Here is a 19,213-nt window from a genome sequence, read left to right as displayed (position 1 = left end):
GAAGACATGGGGGCACCTGGGTTGCTCAGTGGGTTAAAGCCTCTGCCTTCGGGTCAGGTCATGATCTCAGGGTCCTGGGATTGAGCCCCACATCGGGCTCTCTGCTCAGCGGGGAACCTGCTTCCCCCTCTCTTCTCTGCCTCCTCTGCCTACTTGTGATCTCTGTAGGTCAAATAAATAAATAAAATATTTTTTAAAAAGGAAGACATTAATTCCTTCTATATTACTAAGATTACATTGTGCTTTTTCAGATTTCACTGGAAAAGAAATACTGCAGAGATATACTGACTCTGTTCTTTATAAAGAAAAGATTATCTTCTGTGATTTTGGAAGATCAAATTCGAGTCAGTTAAAGAATCCCCGCTTAGTCAAGACACCCTCCTTCAACGCTCTGTCTCAGTCCACGATGTCCATTTAGGTAGAATGCCTATCCAGTGTCATGTACACCATCGTTTCTAGATCTCTATGGAATCTTTACAGCTATTATCTTCTTTTACCAAGATAAAGCCAAAATTCTAAAGAAACTAAAGGAGTTATGCTTCTTATAGTCATCAAAAAATTGTTTTCTGAATAGTTTGGACCAGGTCACTCAAGACAAAAAAGAATGTACAAAGGCAAAGATTAATCGTGAATTGAAGAGAAATTTTGAAACACAAATTATTGTGTTCTAAAGTTTTATTCATTAGCAAAAACAGGCAGTAAAGACAAGAGGAAGAAAAAAAATCCTAGATAATTATAGGAAGGACCTTGTAAGTTCTAGCAGAAGCAACTGTAACAAAATGAGCCAAGAATAGATGCCCTTCTTTTAAGTGAAAGGTGTCAGAATTTCATTGGCAGATTCATGCATTGGATCATTAAAAATTTGTCTTAAAAACTATCTTCCCAACATTTTTTTTTATTTTAAAGATTTTTCTTTACTTCTTTGAGAGAGAGAGAGAGAGAAAGCACACGCACAAGCTGGGGGGAGGGGCAGGGGAGAGCTTGAGGGAGAAGTAGACTCCCAGCTGAGCAAGGAGCCTGATGTGGGTCTTGATCCCAGGACCCTGGGATCATGACCTAAGCCAAAGGCAGAAGGTTAACCCACTGAGCCATCCTGGCGCCCCCCTCCAACATTTTATTATGAAGATTTTCCATTAGAAAAGTGGAACGCATTGTATAGTAAACATCTCTCCTCCCACCAAGACCCTACAGTAAACATTTCCTTCTTCCTGTACCGCATATGCATCCATCCATATCCCATCTGTATCCATCAACCCGGCTTATTTTTTGGATGCATTTCAAAGTGAGTTTAGACATCAGTACAGTTTGCTCCTAAACTTTTAAGCATTTAGGTCGATATTTACTTATAATTCTTTTTTGTTTTCAAGGTAAAATGTACATACTGTGAAATACTCAAATCTGCCCAAATTGTAGATTTGTGCCTTCAATGATTTTTTCATAACAGCATATGTCTGTGTAATCCAAACCTTCATTGAGATATAGAATGTAACTTTAACCCCCAAAAGTCCCGTCGTGTTCCCTCACAGGCAATCCCCACCCCCTGCAACTCTCGTTCTAAGTGTCTCCTCATGGATGTGTTTTGCTTGTCCTAGAGTTTCATAGAAATGAAACCTCCCATATATGCTGCTCTGTGGAAGGCTCCCTTCGCTCAGTGCATAGACTTAAAAATCTTATTGGTTCACCTGCAAAGTGTGAGATTCTTTTGATTTCAAGTAGCTGAGCTGATCTTGTGGATCCTGACTTTCAGGGCTGTTTCCTGCCATTCTCAACCTTGCCAGCAATGCCCACATCAGCACCAATGCGACCTGTGGTGAGCAAGGGCCGGAGATGTCCTGCAAGCTTGTGGAACACGTGCCAGGTCGTCCCGTGCGCAACGCCCAGTGCCAGATCTGTGATGCCAACAGTGCCAACCCCAAAGGCAAGTGTCGCTCCTATTCAGAAGGACCCTTGAGAATTGGTGCTTCTTAAAATGAGGACTGAAGGCTTCTATTATTAGGAGTCACGAACATTGTGTTCACCTTCCCCGCTTTTCATTGCCACTAGCCTTGCAGTTGGGAAGTCAAAAACTTGAAACCAAGAGCTGAGAGGAACTCATGTTTGTTTTCTTTTCACAGAACGCCATCCAATATCCAATGCAATTGATGGGACCAATAACTGGTGGCAAAGTCCCAGTATTCAAAACGGGAGAGAATATCACTGGGTCACGATCACTCTGGACCTAAGACAGGTAGGTCTGGTGGAACCATTGAAGAATATCTCTGGGTTGCTGAGTTGTACTCTTCTGATGACTTCAGGAAAGTCTGGTTTGCTGCTGAACATGTTTCCATTCTGGTCAAATTGTTTTTCCTTCAGGTGAATTCATGTGAGGTATAGAAATAATCTGTGGTATCGTTTCTCGTCACATTTTTCATTCCCAGGCATCTGTGGGGAGATGAGTGACATTGTTTGCCTGGGGTCTGATGTCCTGGGAAGCTGGGTCAGTGGAGCATACACTGCTGTTCAGGATTTTCTGTCAGGCTGTGTGTCACATGTCCTCAGACACCCCGAGGGTGGGGGACCACACACGCTGTTCCTTTTGAGGTTACTATCTTGCTGTTATCACTGTACAAAGTTATTGCAGAAAGGCTGTATGTAGTAATAAGGCTAGGAAACAAAGGGATAACGTTAAGCCTGTTGGCCATGCGTCTGCCCTGTCATGGCATCTGTGAGGCTGAGAGAGAGCTGGGGTGGTCCAGTACTTCTGCGACAAGCCTTCAGTACGAGCTGGCAAAGGCAAGGCATGATTGGCTCCGGCTACACCTGTATCCTCTTGCTTTGCCTCCAAACTACAGAGAAGAGTGGAGAGAAATATGATGTGGGTCCCCGTGGTCCCAGTATTTCTGGGAAAGGAAAGGAAAAAGAAAGAAATCTGAGTGGGTAGAATGAAAAGAGAGCTGACAGGCATTTGGGAGCTATTATCAACATTTCTCATTGGAGTGCTTCAGAAAAGCCGTCACCTGACGTGCTTATTTATTTCCATTCAATTACTCTTGCATTGGAACTCATCAGTATCATGCTAAACACAAGCTGAAAGAGAAAAATATTGAAATATGCCTTGTAGGGTTGAAATAGGAATTGTGGAAATTTAGTGGCAAATAATTAAAATTCTTCGAAGAAATGGTAGTTTTTAAAATGTGCAGGATTCTAAGTAGAAGGCAAAGTGTACTCTGTCTATTCACATACAATCAACTTCTGATTTCTAATATGAACTATAAACCAAGTAGCAAAATGTGAAGCTCAGGAGATTTCCTCCCCCCACACACACATTTAGGTTTGTAGTATTTATTTAAGTAAAATAACACTTTCAATTGTTTTCAGCCATGTGTCTTGAAGTAATAGATCATGTCTTCATATTTTTAAATCCCCCTAAAGAAAAAGAGAAAAGAGCCTCCCTTTTGGCCTGGCCTTTGTTTTTCTTTCAATGGCAAGAATGTGTCTGCAGGAGATTTTGGTTTTCCCTTCTCTTTTTCTATTTATTTTCTCTTTTTAAGGGAATAAATAGAACAATTTTCACCATCAGGAGTGTGATAGGAGTTTAGAGCCAAAATACCCAGCTGGATATTTTCCATGTAGGTTTCAGATTCGTGTTAGGCTATCACTTATCTTGCAGTATGTCACATTTGACTTCACTCGGAAGGGGGGAGCTCTTTCCCCTTAGGTTGTATAGAGTCAACTTGAGCAATTCCAGGGGTATGTCAGTTTTAGGTCTTGAAGGCATGTTTCAAATATAGGCATGTGGGGCGCCTGGGTGGCTCAGTGGGTTAATGCTTCTGCCTTTGGCTCAGGTCGTGGTCCTGGGGTCGAGCCCCACATCCGGCTCTCTGCTCAGCGGGGAGCCTGCTTCCCTTCCTGCCTCTCTGCCTACTTGTGATCTCTGTCTGTTAAATAAGTAAATGAAATCTTTTTTTAAAAAAGATAGGCATGTATGCATAGTTAAAGACCTTTAGGTAATTTCTAGCATTTTTAGATATGCTTCCAAATGAAGATTACATAAACTAATTGGTACTCTGAAATGTCTTTACTTTTTATATGTTTACAATTTTTGTCATGCTTTCAGTTTTTAAAAAAGTGCATTGTGCTTATATCTGAGCAAATCTTTCAGATTTGTTTATTTACTGAGCCTTTCTATTATGGGCATTTTTTAATAGGTAGGAAGCATATCTCAGTGGGCATGCATATACCCACCAAGATTCAGAGATTGTTAAGCATTTTGCAATGTTGGTTTCATCTTCCCAGTTTCCAGGGGAATGGCAGTCATTGTGATATTGTACCAATACAGTATTTTTTGTATCTTCAAAAAATAGAGATTTGTCCTGAAGAGGCGTCATGCCATTAGTGGCCCCAACAAAATTAACAGCAATTTCCTAACAACTGCTTTACCACCTGTATCAAATTTTCCCAATTTATCCACCAATGTTTTCTGTAGCTTTTTTTTTTTCTTTTTCAAACCAGGATCCATAAAAACCTGATTATTAGATTTCTTAAATCTCTTCTAATCTGAATTGCTCTCTACTTTTTTTTTTTTTTTTAGGATATTGACTTTTAAAATAGAGTAGACCAGTCGTCTTATAGAATATCCCACGATCTAGATTTACTGGATTGTTTCATTGTGTTCTTGTTAACATGTTCTTTTATGCCCTCAATTTCCTATAAACTAAACTCGGCTCTAAAGACTTCATTAAATTCCAGTTAAATAATTTAGGCCAGAACACATGATCTGTGATCCTGGCTACTTCCTTTGTTCCCAAGGCTAGCTGTCCCACTAGTAAGGAGGCTAATCCATTAAGTATTAAAGGTATACTTGTATCTGATATTGGCGGTATCTCCCTTATAAAGTTATCTTGCCTTTCCCCCGTCATTTCTTCTTTGTCTCCCTGGTCTTATCGAGACTCAGATCTAGAGTGTGGATACACCTTCCGATGACTTTTTACCCTTGTCAGAATATGTGTGTTTTCCTGTCAAGCCAGCCATTATCCAACCGCTCATTAATTCTAGATACGCTCCAGGAAGGTAGGGATCGGCAGCCGAATTTTTCATCTCTTCCTCCTCTTCTTCTTTTTCACTTTCCTTGCCTGTTAACATTTCCTGCGGCTTGCCTTGCTCACTCTTGCACACCCAGGCCTCAGCAGAGTTGAGACTCTGACTAAATAATTACACTGCAAATCCACCCTTTGTTCTCGAACATTCCCCTCTGCTTTTTTGTTCACAGCTTGATGAAAAAGATGATAGTCACCAATCAAGCCTTCGACTGCTTTGTTTCACTTCTGTAAAAATGTAAATTCTGTACTACAGATTTCTAACGTCAAAGTGTAGACAGATCTTAATATCGTTGGGAGTTATAACAACATCATATTGTAGCCGTGTTTGTGTAACTTAATAGGTCAGCTCCTGAGGTTTTAGGACCAAATTATCAGCTTCATTCTGTGTTGGCAGATGCTAAAGACTTCGATTCTCTAGTTGATGACCCCGCTGAAATCCTGGCATTTGTAGCCTCCATGTTTTGTGTTTGGTTACATGAAAGATAAATTAAAGAAATGAGAAAAAAATGGTATTATCAGAAAGTCCATAAATGTCGTCTGGTTTGCAGAAGGACTTAACTACACAGTGTTTGCTTTAGTAACACATTACCAGAGGACTGATTAGATTTATTTTTTACTTCTTTAAAATAATGCCTCCTATTCATTCTGGCATTGACTCACAAAATTTTGAATTTATGCTGTTAGATATTTAGCAGTATCTATCTTTAAAAAGCAATGCATGAAAGTTAAATGAGTGTGGTATTTTGTTTTAAGAAAAACAAAACTTAAGAGTCATTCCAACACATGTAACGCTAACACGTTATGGGGGTGATCTACAAAATGAACTACTGCTCACTGCCAAGTGAGTTAGGAGTTCATTGGCAGCACCTCACCCTCCTCCCCCCCCCCCCGAGAACTGAATCAGGGGTCTTTTGTGAAAACTTAACATTTTAAAGAAATCATTCTGGGGGAGGGATAGCAGGCACATTTGATGGATTTTTTTTTTGTAAGATTCTATTTATTTATTTGACAGAGAGATTACAAGTAGAGAGGCAGCCAGAGAGAGAGGAGGAAGCAGGCTCCCCACAGAGCAGAGAGCCTGACGTGGGGCTCCATCCCAGGACCCTGGGATCATAACCTGAGCCAAAGGCAGAGGCTTAACCCACTGAGTAACCCAGGCACCCCAATGGATCTTGACTCTAATGATTGTCACCATTCTCTTAGGCCTTGACAATTGTATGAAAATGTACTCCTTCTGATAGAATTTCTCCATAGAAGAAGCTGAGGATTTCCAGTTTGAGGCACAGGACTTTCAGAGTTAAGACAACCGGCAGAATATGGAATTGTTAGGGAAATTGGGAAATTGAAAGCACAGGGAGCTCCCACTTCACACCCATGAACATGACTATTACTAAAAGAAACCTGGGATATAATGAGGGTTGGTGAGGGTGTGGAGAAACAAAACCACTGTGCCTCGCTGTGCTCACATACTATGAACATATATTGGAATCTCTCTACAGACACATACATAAGTGCATAAGTGCTTCTGGGGACGTAAAATGGTACAGGTGCTGTGGAGGACAGCATGGTGATTCCTGCAGAAGTTAAACCTAGAATTTCCACACTATCTGGCAATTCCACTTCTAGACCTATACCCCCAAAGGAACCGAGAGCAGGAATTCAAGATCTCTGCACACTCCTATTCAGAGCAACACTACTCACAGTAGCCAAAAGATGGAAGCAACCTGTGTCTGCCGATAGCAAATGGATAAATGGAGATGCTACATAAGTAGAATGGAAGATAGTCCTGCCTTCAAAAGAAAGCAGATTCTGGCACCCGCAACAACACAGGTGAACCTTGCAAACATGCTAAGTGAAATAGAGCAAACAGGAGGACAAACACTGTATGACTGCACTTACGTGTCGTACCTAGAGCAGACCTGTCTAAAGAGGCAGAAAGTTGAATGCCAGGAGGGAACGAGCAGCCTGTGCTCACCGGGTGCAGAGCTTCAGCTGGGAAGAGGAAAAGGTTCTTGAGGCGGATGGTGGTGATGCTCACACAGCAGTGTGAATGGACTTGATGCCACTGAACTGCACACTTAGAATGACAAAAATGGTCCTCTTCGATGTTTAGGTACATTTTACCCCAATTTTTAAAAGTTGGCTACTGTGACTTACACGGTGTTTTCTATCAGCCTAGGTCCATCTACTCAGGAAACCAGAAGCCACACTAGTTATTTAGAGGGATGGATCTAGCACGAGGAACAGGTTAAATGGTGTTCGAGGATGGGGAGGAGAGTACCAAGGGAACTCAGGGTTGCTTATGGCTGGGGGAAGCCATGGGACGCGTTGGGTTATTCATACCCCGAGGCTTGGAGGAGGCTGCCCCATCTTCCTGCCTCCCTCCTCCAGCCTTCCAGCCTCCTGCTAGTGCTTCTACTCAGAGCCCCACAAAGCAGGGTATAGAAAGGTAGATTTGCAGTTGCTCCCCAAGGCACCAATCCTGCCTTCTCAGTAAGTGATCCCTTTGTTAGCATGACCATAAAAACACAGAGGCCTGCCCTTGAAATCCTGGATGAGAATTGTGTTATAACCATCATTGTCCAGTCCTGAATATGCTTGTAGTGAGTTTTTAGATCCACTTTGGAACGAAGATGCAAAATTTAGAATTTTCAAGGTGAAATCATGGACTGCCTTCTGATAACATTGACAGACCGGATGGGTCCTGAGGTCTTGGTCGAGAGACTGTCCTCAGTGCTGTGACTTTAAGAATGACAATGGTGGAGGAAAAGGGGAGGCAGTTCTGTTTATTTATGTGGGTATTTATTGTTACTTTTTGATTGTGCGGCATGATGGAGACCTAGAAAATGTAGTTGGCTGATATGCTTTCATAATTTATAAAGCAGAAGGCCATAGCATTAAGAAGGAAGGATTGTTTTAGTCAAGTACCTGACAAATTCCACACTAAATAAATGTGAACTCAGTTTCCGCCTGTCATATTTATAGTTCACAAATGACTTTGAAGTCCCAAAGACCTTTACATATCACTGAGGGAAACGTTAACCAAGACCTTGATATAATCTAATTAGAGTTAGCTAGTAGGATTAGGTTAAGGGATGCAATTAAGTAGATGTTGAAAAATAAATTCATAAGTCAATAATTCTATTTTTTTTCTGGCTAGGAAAGTAATATGAGCTCATGGTAGAAAAATTAGAAGGGTCAGGCAAAGGTAAAGAGGTAGCAAAACTTGTGATTGTGGGTGTTATATCATCAAATCTTCATATAGTATGAGTTTGGTCCTATAATTATCTCCTTTTGACAAATGACAAAGCTGAGACTCAGGGAGTTCAGGTAACTCATTCAAGGGTAGGACTCCCTGAGGTTCAAGAGCCTAGGCTCTGTCTGCATCACTGGGCAATCCCAAAATGAATATTTTTACATATATAGTAGTGTCCTGTTATTTTATTTAACTTTGTAGCATGAAGATTTCCAAATGTAACTAAAAATCATTATTATATATATTTTTTAAAGCTGCAATAATATTCTTCTACATGGCTTACCCATCACTTGCATAGGAATTCCCAAGCCTGACACCTTAGTTGTTTTCTGTTATGGGTAATAACTTAAGCTTTCAATAAAAAAGGAGGATTAATATAATATGTATGCCTATGAAGTAATGGAGTGAAAGTATTTCAATTTAAAGGTTCATATTGCAAGTTTGTGGTTAGTTTTATTTTGATTTTCCCATTTAAAAAGGAACATTTATTGCCTGTATATGTATAGAAATCTATACATATGCTTCATATCTGAACATGAATATCTAATGTGTATGTATAGGACTTTTATAGTTGACCTTTGGAAACATGGGGCTTAGAGATACTGATCACCTATGCAGTTGAAAATTTGTGTAGAATTTTTGACCCCCCCAAACCCAACTACCAACCTGCTATTGACTGGAAGCCTTATTGATAACATAATCAATTAGCACATATTTTTATGTTATATGTGTTATGTCCTGTATTCTTACAACCAAATAAGTTAGGAGAAAAAGAAATTGTTATTAAGAAAATCTTAAGGAAGAGAAAATACATTTACAGCATGTACCGTATCACCAAAAAATCTGTGTATAAGTAGACTCATGCAGGTCAAACCCATGTTACTCAACGGTCAACTCTAGGTAGTATATAGATTATATATAGTATGTATATATAATGTATCTATATTGTATATAATGTATATATAATGTATGCATGTAATACATAGTATTTCATATTATAGAATTTAGAAGAGTATAGAATTTAGTAAGATAGTGTTATAGAATTATATATAGTACATATAGAATCTATAGCATATCACATCTATGAATGTGAATATACAGTCTCTATATTGTGTGTTCATATACTATGAACATATATAGGAATCTCTATATATACAAATATATACATAAGTATAAAGTATGGGTTTTAGACTACACAGCATTTTTTTCCTCATCCATATGATTTAATCTGCTCTCCCCAGCAATCCTGGAATACAGATGGCCCCCTTTTAAGAGGTAAGCACACTGCAGGACAGGTCAGTAGAGTGGCTTGCACAGGGTCATGTGGCTCTGTGTGCTGAATTTGGGATTGGAAACCAGGACTTCTGGTTCCTTCCACACAATGCTACGCCGTCTCACCTCTCTTATTCTGGGTCTTGAATTGCTGTTTTCCTCTGCATTATGGGGAGACTGGCCAGATCTCTTAAAATTTCCTCCTGATTTGGGATAGTTCACGTTCTTCCTAATCTCTCCCCCCTGTCCTGTTTGCTCAGGTTGTTGCTCCTTTCCCTGTGGTGATTGGTAGATGTGGGTGCTATCTACCGTGTGCTTTTTGGCCAAGGAGCAGGAAAATGAATCCGTGTTTTGTGTTAAAATGTTGAAACCTGGGCAAAAAGTTTCACTGGGGGTGGTCAGATTTGTGACTAAAACTTGGTATCGTTCCTTTCGAAGATAAAATGTATTTTGTAAAAAAAGAAATGTTTCCTATGGCCCTGAAAATAAAGCTGCTTTTTGAAGCAGTGCTTTATTTTCTGTGTTGGTTTAATTAGGAAGTAGCATTTTGTTGTGGGAACTTAATCACAGAAGGGTCTTTGTTTTATACAAACCTTGAGACAATAGCTCCTTGTTTGCTGGGTTTTCTAAAACCTCATTAATTTGGATGTCTGTTGTTTTTTCCCTAAAATTTCTGAAATATGGACCAGAACTAGAATGAGGTTTTTTAATTGTGTCATCCAAATAGAGTTTGCTAAGCACATTGAGCATAGGGTAGTAAGAAAAGAACAGGCAGATTTCACAGTCTTAAGACAGAAAATCTTGAAAGATTCTTAGAACAAGAATTGCATGTAAATTGGAGGTTCTCATTACAAGTGAGTGTTGGCTGTTCAGTAGAAGAGGTCAGGCAGAGACCCTTCTTGGAAGCTGAGATAGGAATTACTATGACCATTTCCTTATATGTATTCAAAGTGATTCATTCCGTTTCAATTTTCAGTTACTTTATACTGGTCTCAACCAATTTGAGATATTAAGTTTTTCTTGAATTTGTTTGGCAAAAAGAACAGATTGGAAGAAATCTTAAGCTCTTCGTTGTGATTTGGAAGTCAGCCACAGTAAATTCTTGTCCTTTAGACTTCCTTATCTTTTTCATCCTGTTCTCTGCAAAGCTGCTATTCTTATAGATATGTCTTTCTTTTGTTTTCACACTTTTATCTCATTCTATTGTTTAATACACAACTTCTCCAGTTATCTATGGCACAGCTATTGTGTAAGAAATCACAGCCAACCTCTATGACTTAAAACAACAGCATTCATTTTATATCTACCCTGGTTTCAACGGGCCAAAATTTCAGGAAAGGCTTGATTGAGTGGGCGTAGGCATAAAGTTTCAGTCCATGGTCAGGCCATGGTGGGGATGGAGGTGGGACAGCTATGAAAGGGAGTGTGGGCAGCTAGGGAGGGTGCTGGGTAGCTGGACTGGGGGTGCTGAGGCAGCTGGGGAGGGGGCTTTGGGGAGGCAGGTGGAGAGGGGGTACTGAGGTAGCTGGGAAGAGGGTGCCAGGACAGGCAGGGGCTGGCCAGTGTCTCCTTTCATGTGGTTTTAAGACTTCTCTGGGAAGTCTTGGCAGTTCAGAGCTCCAGCAGAGGGGTTCCAGAGAAAAGTGGCAGAAGTTGAGTCCCCACATAGATCTGGCCGCCAGAGTCATGCAGCTTCACTTCTCTGTGCTCTATGGGCCACCAGGTCACTGAGGTCAGCAGTAGAGGAAGTAGAGGAAATGGGAAGCAATGGCGGCCTCTCAGTGGGGGAGGGGCGAACAATTGGACACCTGCTGCAAAACCACCACTTCCTCATCCTTCTGAACATGGCTGCCTCTGAGGGGCTTCTCCTGTCAGCCTCCCACAGCTTATCCTTAGGGGCCTCACTTTCATCTTTAGGAATCCTAAAGAGCGAGGGGATCCAATGGGAATACAAATATTATACCTTAGGCTGTCCAGTGTTCATGACCGATGAGCTGAATAAATTCAAATAACTGAGGCCAGGCTTCAAGAACTATGTGGAGTTTCAGTTTCTTGACAAGATTTACTTCTAAGCTTTCAATGATAAAGCTTACTATCAATAGTTTACCAGTCAAGCATAAATATTTTTCCAGTTAGCCCAGTTTCGTTTTCCACCCCTTCCTCCCCTTTATCTGTCTTGAATGGCAGAGTACTGGCCTTACAATGACCGTATACGTCTTACTCAACAGGGCCCCTTAGACGGGGCCTTGGGAAGGATTCTGGGAAATCAGCAAAGATAGTCTCAAGACCCTATCAAAATATACTTTGCTTGTCCCCAACTGTTTTGGCTTCAAAATAAAGTTGGTTTGTATATATATGGAAAGAAAGGGAGGTCTGTTCTGAATCATTATTTCTTCCTGTTATACTGAAGCTAAAAAAAGATAAGTTTTAATTCCTGAAGAAATATTTCTTTGAAAAATACAGTTGCAGTTGGAATCCATTGTAAATTTTTTTTTTTTTTTTGGCCTTTTGCTTAACATTCTGCTCAAATTGCAACATCATTATCTCTAGAAAGTTGTAACAAATAAAGAGCAAAGTAGCTCATGAATACCTCGGCCATACCTCAAAAGAGCTCTTGTGTTTTTAAGGTTTTCAACTGACCTTTTCTCTATGCAGAAATGCCTTTTATTTTGATATAGAAGCAGAAATTTTAAAATACAGGGAAAATATAAGAAAAAAGTTTTCATTTAAAAGAAAAAAGTTTTTTTAATAGGCTCCATGCCCAGCTTAGAGCCCAACATGAGGCTTGAATACACAACCATGAGATCAAAACCTGAGCTGAGCAAGAGTCAGACGCTCAACCATCTAAGCCTCCGAGGCACCCCAATAGAGAAAAATTTTTTTTAAAAAATCACGTGTGGGGTGCCTGGGTGGCTCAGTTGGTTAAGTGACGGCCTCTGGCTCCTGTCATGATCCTGGAGTCCCAGGATCAAGTCCCACATTGGGCTCCCTGCTCGGCAGGGAGTCTGCTTCTCCATTTGACTTTATCCCTCCTGTGCTCTCACTCTCTCCCTCTCAAATAAATAAATAAAATCTTTAAAAACAAAACAAAAACAAAAATAAAAAACCACTTGTATGTGTTTTTTTTTTTAAGATTTTATTTATTTGACAGAGAGAGAGCTTACAAGTAGGCAGAGACAGGCAAAGAGAGAGGGGGAAGCAGGCTCTCTGCTCAGCAAGGAGCCCGATGCAGGACCCTGGGATCATGACCTGAGCCAAAGGTAGAGGCTTAATCCACTGAGCCACCCAGGTGCCAGGTGCCCCTCCACTTGTGGTTCTAATTACCAGGATTTACCTTTTTTTTTTTTTTTTTTTTAAGATTTTATTTATTTATTTGACAGAGATCACAAGCAGGCAGAGAGGCAGGCGGGGGAAGGGGGTGTGGGGAAGCAGGCTCCGTGCTGGGCAGAGAGCCTGATGTGGGGTTCAATCCCAGGACCCTGGAATCATGACCTGAACTGAAGGCAGAGGCTTTAACCAACTGAGCCACCCAGGTGTTCCCAGGATTTACCTTTTTTTTTTTTTTTTAAGATTTTATTTTATTTATTTGAGAGAGAGAGACAGTGAGAGAGAGCATGAGCGAGGAGAAGGTCAGAGGGAGAAGCAGACTCCCCATGGAGCTGGGAGCCTGATGTGGGACTCCATCCCGGGACTCCAGGATCACGCCCTGAGCCGGAGGCAGTCGTTTAACCAACTGCGCCACCCAGGCGTCCCCAGGATTTACCTTTTGATCTAGTCCATCATATCTGAGAACACTGTATAGTTAATAATTCATGATCTCTGCTTATTGGGTGCCAGGGTCTCAAGATTCCTTGATGAACAAGACAACGATGACATCCGGGGAAAGCCCTTAGCCCAGAGAAGTGTACAACAAACGGGATCTTCCGTATACATGTTGGTTACTCTCTCTGCTGCTACACTTGTTATGTGAGGCCGAGCCAGGCCCTCGGGGCTTCTGGTCTAGTGGCAGAAACAGGCAAGTAAGCAGACCCCTTTGGTCCAGTGGTATAGGTTGTGCAGGGGTTAAGGATGCTTGGATAACACAGAGGAAGGGGCAGCTTAGGGACTCAGGGAGACAACCCAAATGAAGGGAGTGAAGGAAGGGAGCAGGCAAGAGGAAATGTACATAGAGCAGCTAGGGGAAAACATGTTTACAGAGCTAAAATTGTACATCCAGTCCTGTAATAAATGTCTTCTTTAATTTTTTCTGTTGATTGAGATACAGTTTACGCACCGTGAAATGCACCCATCTTAAGGGTATAGCTGGATGGGTTTTGATACAGAATTTCCCCGTGCCTCTTCGGGTTGGCGCTCCTCCAGCCCCTCCCCATCCAGCCACCAGAGGAGCCAAGGTTCTGAATGTTTCTTACTGTAGTTTTGCCTGTTACATAATATATAAATGGGAGTAAATGGTGTGTCGTTTTGTGTTTGGCTTCTTTTAGCTTCGTAGCTGTAAGATTCATCCACTGTTGCTTGTGTGAGTGGTTTGTTCTTTAATTTCTGGGTGTTTTATTTCACAAAAGTAACATTTATTTATGTGTCCTCCCATTATGTTGTTTGGGTTTTATTCCAGTTCTTTTTCTCAATGCCTGTTAATTTATTAAGATGTAATGACAGAGGGCGCCTGGGTGGCTCAGTGGGTTGAACCTCTGCCTTCCGCTCGGGTCATGATCTCAGGGTCCTAGGATCAAGTCCCGTACCGGGCTCTCTGCTTGGCAGGGAGCCTGCTTCCTCCTCTCTCTCTCTGCCTACTTGTGATCTCTCTCTGTCAAATAAATAAATAAAATCTTTAAAAACAAACAAAAAAAAGATGTAACGACAGATAGCATTGGGTAAGTTTGAGATGCACAATTTGTTGGTTTGAGACATTCATGTATTGCAATATGGTTACTATAGTGACATTAGCTAACATTTCTATCATGTCATGTTGTCATGTAATTACGTCTTTTTTGTGTTAAGAACAATTAAGATCTAGTCTGTTAGCAACTTTGATTATTATACAGTATTGTGGACTAGAATCACTGTATTATGCATTAGATCCAAACTCACTTATCTACTAGTTGCCATCGTTTTTGACAGTTATAAATAAAACTGCCATGACCATTCTTATGAAAATCTTTTTTGGGACATATATCTTTGTTTCTCTAGGGTTGGAATTATGTCAATATTTAACTTTATAAGACATTGACAAACCACTGTCCAGCAAGCGTCTCTAGGCAAAAAGCTCTTCTCCCCAGAATCACTGTCTTATGCCGCCTGCTGTCTAATATTTTAGAATCACTCTTTAATATCTTTATCCAGTTCTCTAGCTGTTTACTCCAGGAGGGCCAGGTCATACCAATTTCTTCTTCATGCCAGCATCTACATTCCTGTAACAACTTTTGATGGCAGAATAATAGGTCACCATCTGGGTACGTGATAATTTATTCAACCTGTTCCCATTGTTGGACATGTCAGGTGTTTCTAATTTTATAAAATCAGGCTGCAACACATATTTACATATTTTTGTGACCGCAGTGCTGATTATATGTTCATGTAGATTGCAAAAAATGGGATTATTGTTCAAAGAGTTTTAACATCCTTTCATTGCGACCTGGAGTGCCTTTTTTCAAAAATACTGTTCCGTTTACAGATTCACTAACAGTGAATCAAAGTTTGTGTTTCACAACCCCTGAGGAGCACAGAGATTAACATTTCCTTTCAGTTTTTGTTCTCTACCAATGAATACCCGAGCCTCTCTCGTTTATTTATTTATTCATTTGTTTGTGCACTGTCACTGTGTCGGACTTACGTCACTATATCGGACATATATTTGGGAATACTGGGTTGAATTCAGATGCTTAAGTAACGCTTATTTGTTCTTGTCTATTATCTTCACATGGATAAATTGTGTCATGATTATTAATCTCTATGGGAGCAGTCAAATTGCTTGTAACATGGTGGTGGCATTTTTTAGACATTTGGATCTCAATGCAAGAGGCAGGATAGAATTTTCCTATTGTAACAAAAGAGAAAAAAAAGAATTAACTCTAAATATCATTGTTTGAGAGGTGCCAAAATAGCTAAAATCCGATAGTGGTAGCTCACATCAGTTTACAAAATTTTATAAAGTCTTCTCCTGCAAATATTACTTCACGCTATACTTACAATGCGAGATAAGTGAAGAACATACTGATTCATATTCCCGTATTTCATTGTGAAAAATGCAGTGGAAGGTAGAGAAAATATTCTCTGGATTTGTCATTTGAAGCCTGAGTTGTAGAAATCATCAAATTGAGTTTTATCATTCTCTAGATGGTAAGAAATTAAAAACTCATGAACTGGGGGGAGCGATTCTGGAAGTCTTACTCTAGAAGCATTAATCTCGGTGGGATGACAAAGCCGTCATAGTGACAAAAGTAGAAACTCTTAATGACTGGGATGACAGTCTAGATGCCCGTACATTTCCTCACACCTGGGAGCCCTTTAAAATATTTTTGCAGCAACTCGGAGGGCACTGACCTGCTCCGGCCTGCCCTTTATGCACCATAGGGTACGGAAATGGAACCTGGGAAAGCTGTGAGATCAAATTAAAACCTGCAAATTATTAGCTGGGGAGGCACAGCTGTCCAAACCCAGACATCCTGAGAAGTTTGGTGAAGACTTAAAACCACTCATGAGCCAGTGGGGGTGGTTGGTGTAGGCTTTCTTTGAGTAACTGATAACTACGATAATAATGCGTAAATCAGCTTTCTTTGTCGCTGAGTAGCCAATATTCTTTTTTTTTTTTGAGAAATTTTAGATTGACAGAAAAATGGAGTGGGGAGTACCAGGGTTCCCAAACATCCCCTCTAGAAAAGCTTTTGGTCAAACTTAGGCAGTCATCATATTTTTAAAAGCAAACCAGCAAGTGGCTGAACTAGTGCAGATTTTGTAGTTCCTGCAAACTTGCCCCCTGGTATTTGGAAGGAGACTGAGAATTGTTAGACTTAAAATTTAACATTTTTCTCTTTTCTCTAATACCTTCTGGCATATTATCAGAGCACAGTTCCTTTGATCTTCATAGGACACAAACACAAGAAAGCTAGTGAGATGGCCATGGCCTCCGTTGAGATGGCCAACACTGAGCGTTATTTCTTGCTTTCCACCAGAATGACCCAGGGGGCCAGACAGGAAGCTGCTGCCCAGGTGTCAGTTTATGAGCCCCAGGGGGAAAGCATTCTGTCTGAACTGTGGATCTCCAGACGAGACATCACTGGGATCTCATTTTCCTTTTCAAACCCTAATGGTTTGGGGCTCAGGTTTTATACGTAGTGAACTACCATCATGTCTTACCAGAGCTCATGAGAACTGACAGAAAGAGGGCCATGTAGGAAAGGGAAGACTCTAGACGTGCCCTTACACTGTGTGTTTGACCTCCACAAGGTTTCACTGATTTCTCCAGAGTTCCCTCACTGGAGATACTGGTCTCCCACTCACATTCAATTTGGAAATCTCCATCTTCCACGAAAAGTTGAATCTTCATACCATCTAATGTTCTTTCCCTATTTTTACATCTTTTTATTTCTTGAGGAACCATTTTTAGATGTACAGTTCACTGGCATTAAGTACCTTCACGTTGTTGGACAACCATCACCACTATTCACCTCTAGAACATTCCCATCATCCCAAAATAAAACTTTGTACACTAACTCCCCATTCCTCCCGCCCTTCCCCAGCCCCAATGAGCCATACTTCTAATTTCAGTCTCTATGAATTTGACTACTTTAGGTAGCCCATGTGGGTGGTATGTATAGTTATTTGTCCTTTGTTATTTCACTTAGCATCATGTCTGCAAGGTTCATCCATGCTGTAGAATATATTAGAATTTCATTTTTTTTTAAGATTTTATTTATTTATTTGACAGAGAGAGATCACAAGTAGGCAGAGAGGCAGGCAGAGAGAGAGGAGGAAGCAGGCTCCCCGCTGAGCAGAGAGCCCGATGCAGGGCTTGATCCCAGGACCCCGGGATCATGACCTGAGCCGAAGGTAGAGGCCTAACCCACTAGCCACCCAGGCGCCTCATAGAATTTCATTCTTTTTTAAGGCTGAATAATATTCCATTATAGGGATATCCTAAAGTTTGTTTACCCATATATCCATTGATGGATATTTGGGTTAATTCCATTTCTTGGGTATTGTGATTTGTGTTCCTGTAGACATTGGTGTGCTAGTATCTGTCTGAGCCCCTGCTTTCAATTTTTGTGGGCATATATTCTGAATTGGAATTACTGGCTCAAAAGGGAATTCTATGATTAATTTTTCGAGAACCCCCCCCATACTGTCTTGCATAATGGCTGCACCCTTTTACATTCCTGTCACATCTTTTTAAGTAAACAAAAGTCTTCCTGCATAAGACACTTATTTAGATAGTCTTTTTTTAAAAAAAAGCTTTAAATGCGATGATTTAAATATGATAACCATCAGTTCAGTGCCTGACAAGTGACAGATGCTCACTGAAGTTCGATGTTTTTAAAGGAAAAGGAGAATCTTTAAATAGGACATAGACCAACTTCCCACATAAAGAACGAAGTCTTGCAAAAACAAACAAACAAAAAATGCTTTCTTATCTCTCTAGTGCTAAAGCTATAAACGATTCAGCTAGATTGCATGAACAAAGGAAAGAAACACACAATTAATTGTTTCTAGGAGTTGTAAATGTGTAACGAACAGGTTAATGTTTAATGGAGTTAGTCAAGTGCAGATTTGCACAGCTTTTCTGGATGGTATTGCCTGTTGGATTTGCGAGGCTTAATGATTAGGGGACCCTTTTACTTTCATAGAGTGAGCTAAGGGAGGAGGAGAAGGGATATGGAGCTGTAGGTACGAAGGCATTGCTAGAGCGACTCGGGTATCGGGGGCCAACAGGAGATCTAACAGATGAACCAGAAAGAAGCTGAGTTGAGAAGTTGAGAGCTGGAGAGCTTTGCCTGGCCTCTTTGTGTTTTCTTTCTCACTCACATTTGACCTTTTAAAAAACTCTTGAAGATCCACTTGACCTTTTCTCTGCTTCAGTCTTGGTCTTCGCTACGTCAACACCAGCATCTTCCCTGATTTCCCGGCACCCACATCCAGGTGCGTGATGTCTTCATCCCTGCGGACCCTGCAGCTTCCTGGTTTAAGGTCCTCTCGTGGTCTAGAAGTCTGAACAGAGTGCAAGGACCCACGCCCTGCCCAGGCTCCCTCCCGCTGTCTACACTCAGGCCAGCCCGGCTTCCTGCCATTTCTACACCGCTCTGTGCTCTGGCCCTGCAGGGTCTTCACTCCCTGTCCTTCTGTCCCTTCTCTCCCTTTACTCGTCCCCCACATCACTGCTGTATTGGTTGCATCTGTCACAGCCCCTCTTACAAAGCAGATGCTCAATCCATGTATATTGAATGAACCGTAAGTAGAAAATTGTTCAGGCTCATTCCTTGCTCCCTCCCTCGTGTCCTGCTGGAGTGCATCTCTGAGAGTAAGATTTCTGCTTCTCTCCCCATCCCTCCTGCTCCCCAGGAAAGGAGCAGTCATTTTTCTACCTGGCTGAAGAGCTGACCATCTGGGGTCACAT

The 19,213-nt window shown here is 41.1% G+C and overlaps 1 protein-coding gene across 1 annotated transcript in view; it reads left to right on the top strand.

Annotated features, from left to right (window-relative positions):
• The window catches only part of LAMA1 (laminin subunit alpha 1), a 159,389-nt gene that overhangs the window by 29,110 nt on the left and 111,066 nt on the right, over positions 1–19,213 (top strand). The window contains exons 2-3 of the mRNA XM_044243374.1: positions 1,748–1,918; positions 2,115–2,227. Coding sequence (XP_044099309.1) covers positions 1,748–1,918; positions 2,115–2,227 — 284 coding nt within the window. The remainder of the gene's footprint in view (positions 1–1,747; positions 1,919–2,114; positions 2,228–19,213) is intronic.

Source organism: Neovison vison, chromosome 3 (genome assembly GCF_020171115.1).
Source record: "Neovison vison isolate M4711 chromosome 3, ASM_NN_V1, whole genome shotgun sequence".
Lineage (NCBI taxonomy): Eukaryota > Metazoa > Chordata > Mammalia > Carnivora > Mustelidae > Neogale > Neogale vison.
This window is presented reverse-complemented; position numbering and strand designations above follow the sequence as displayed.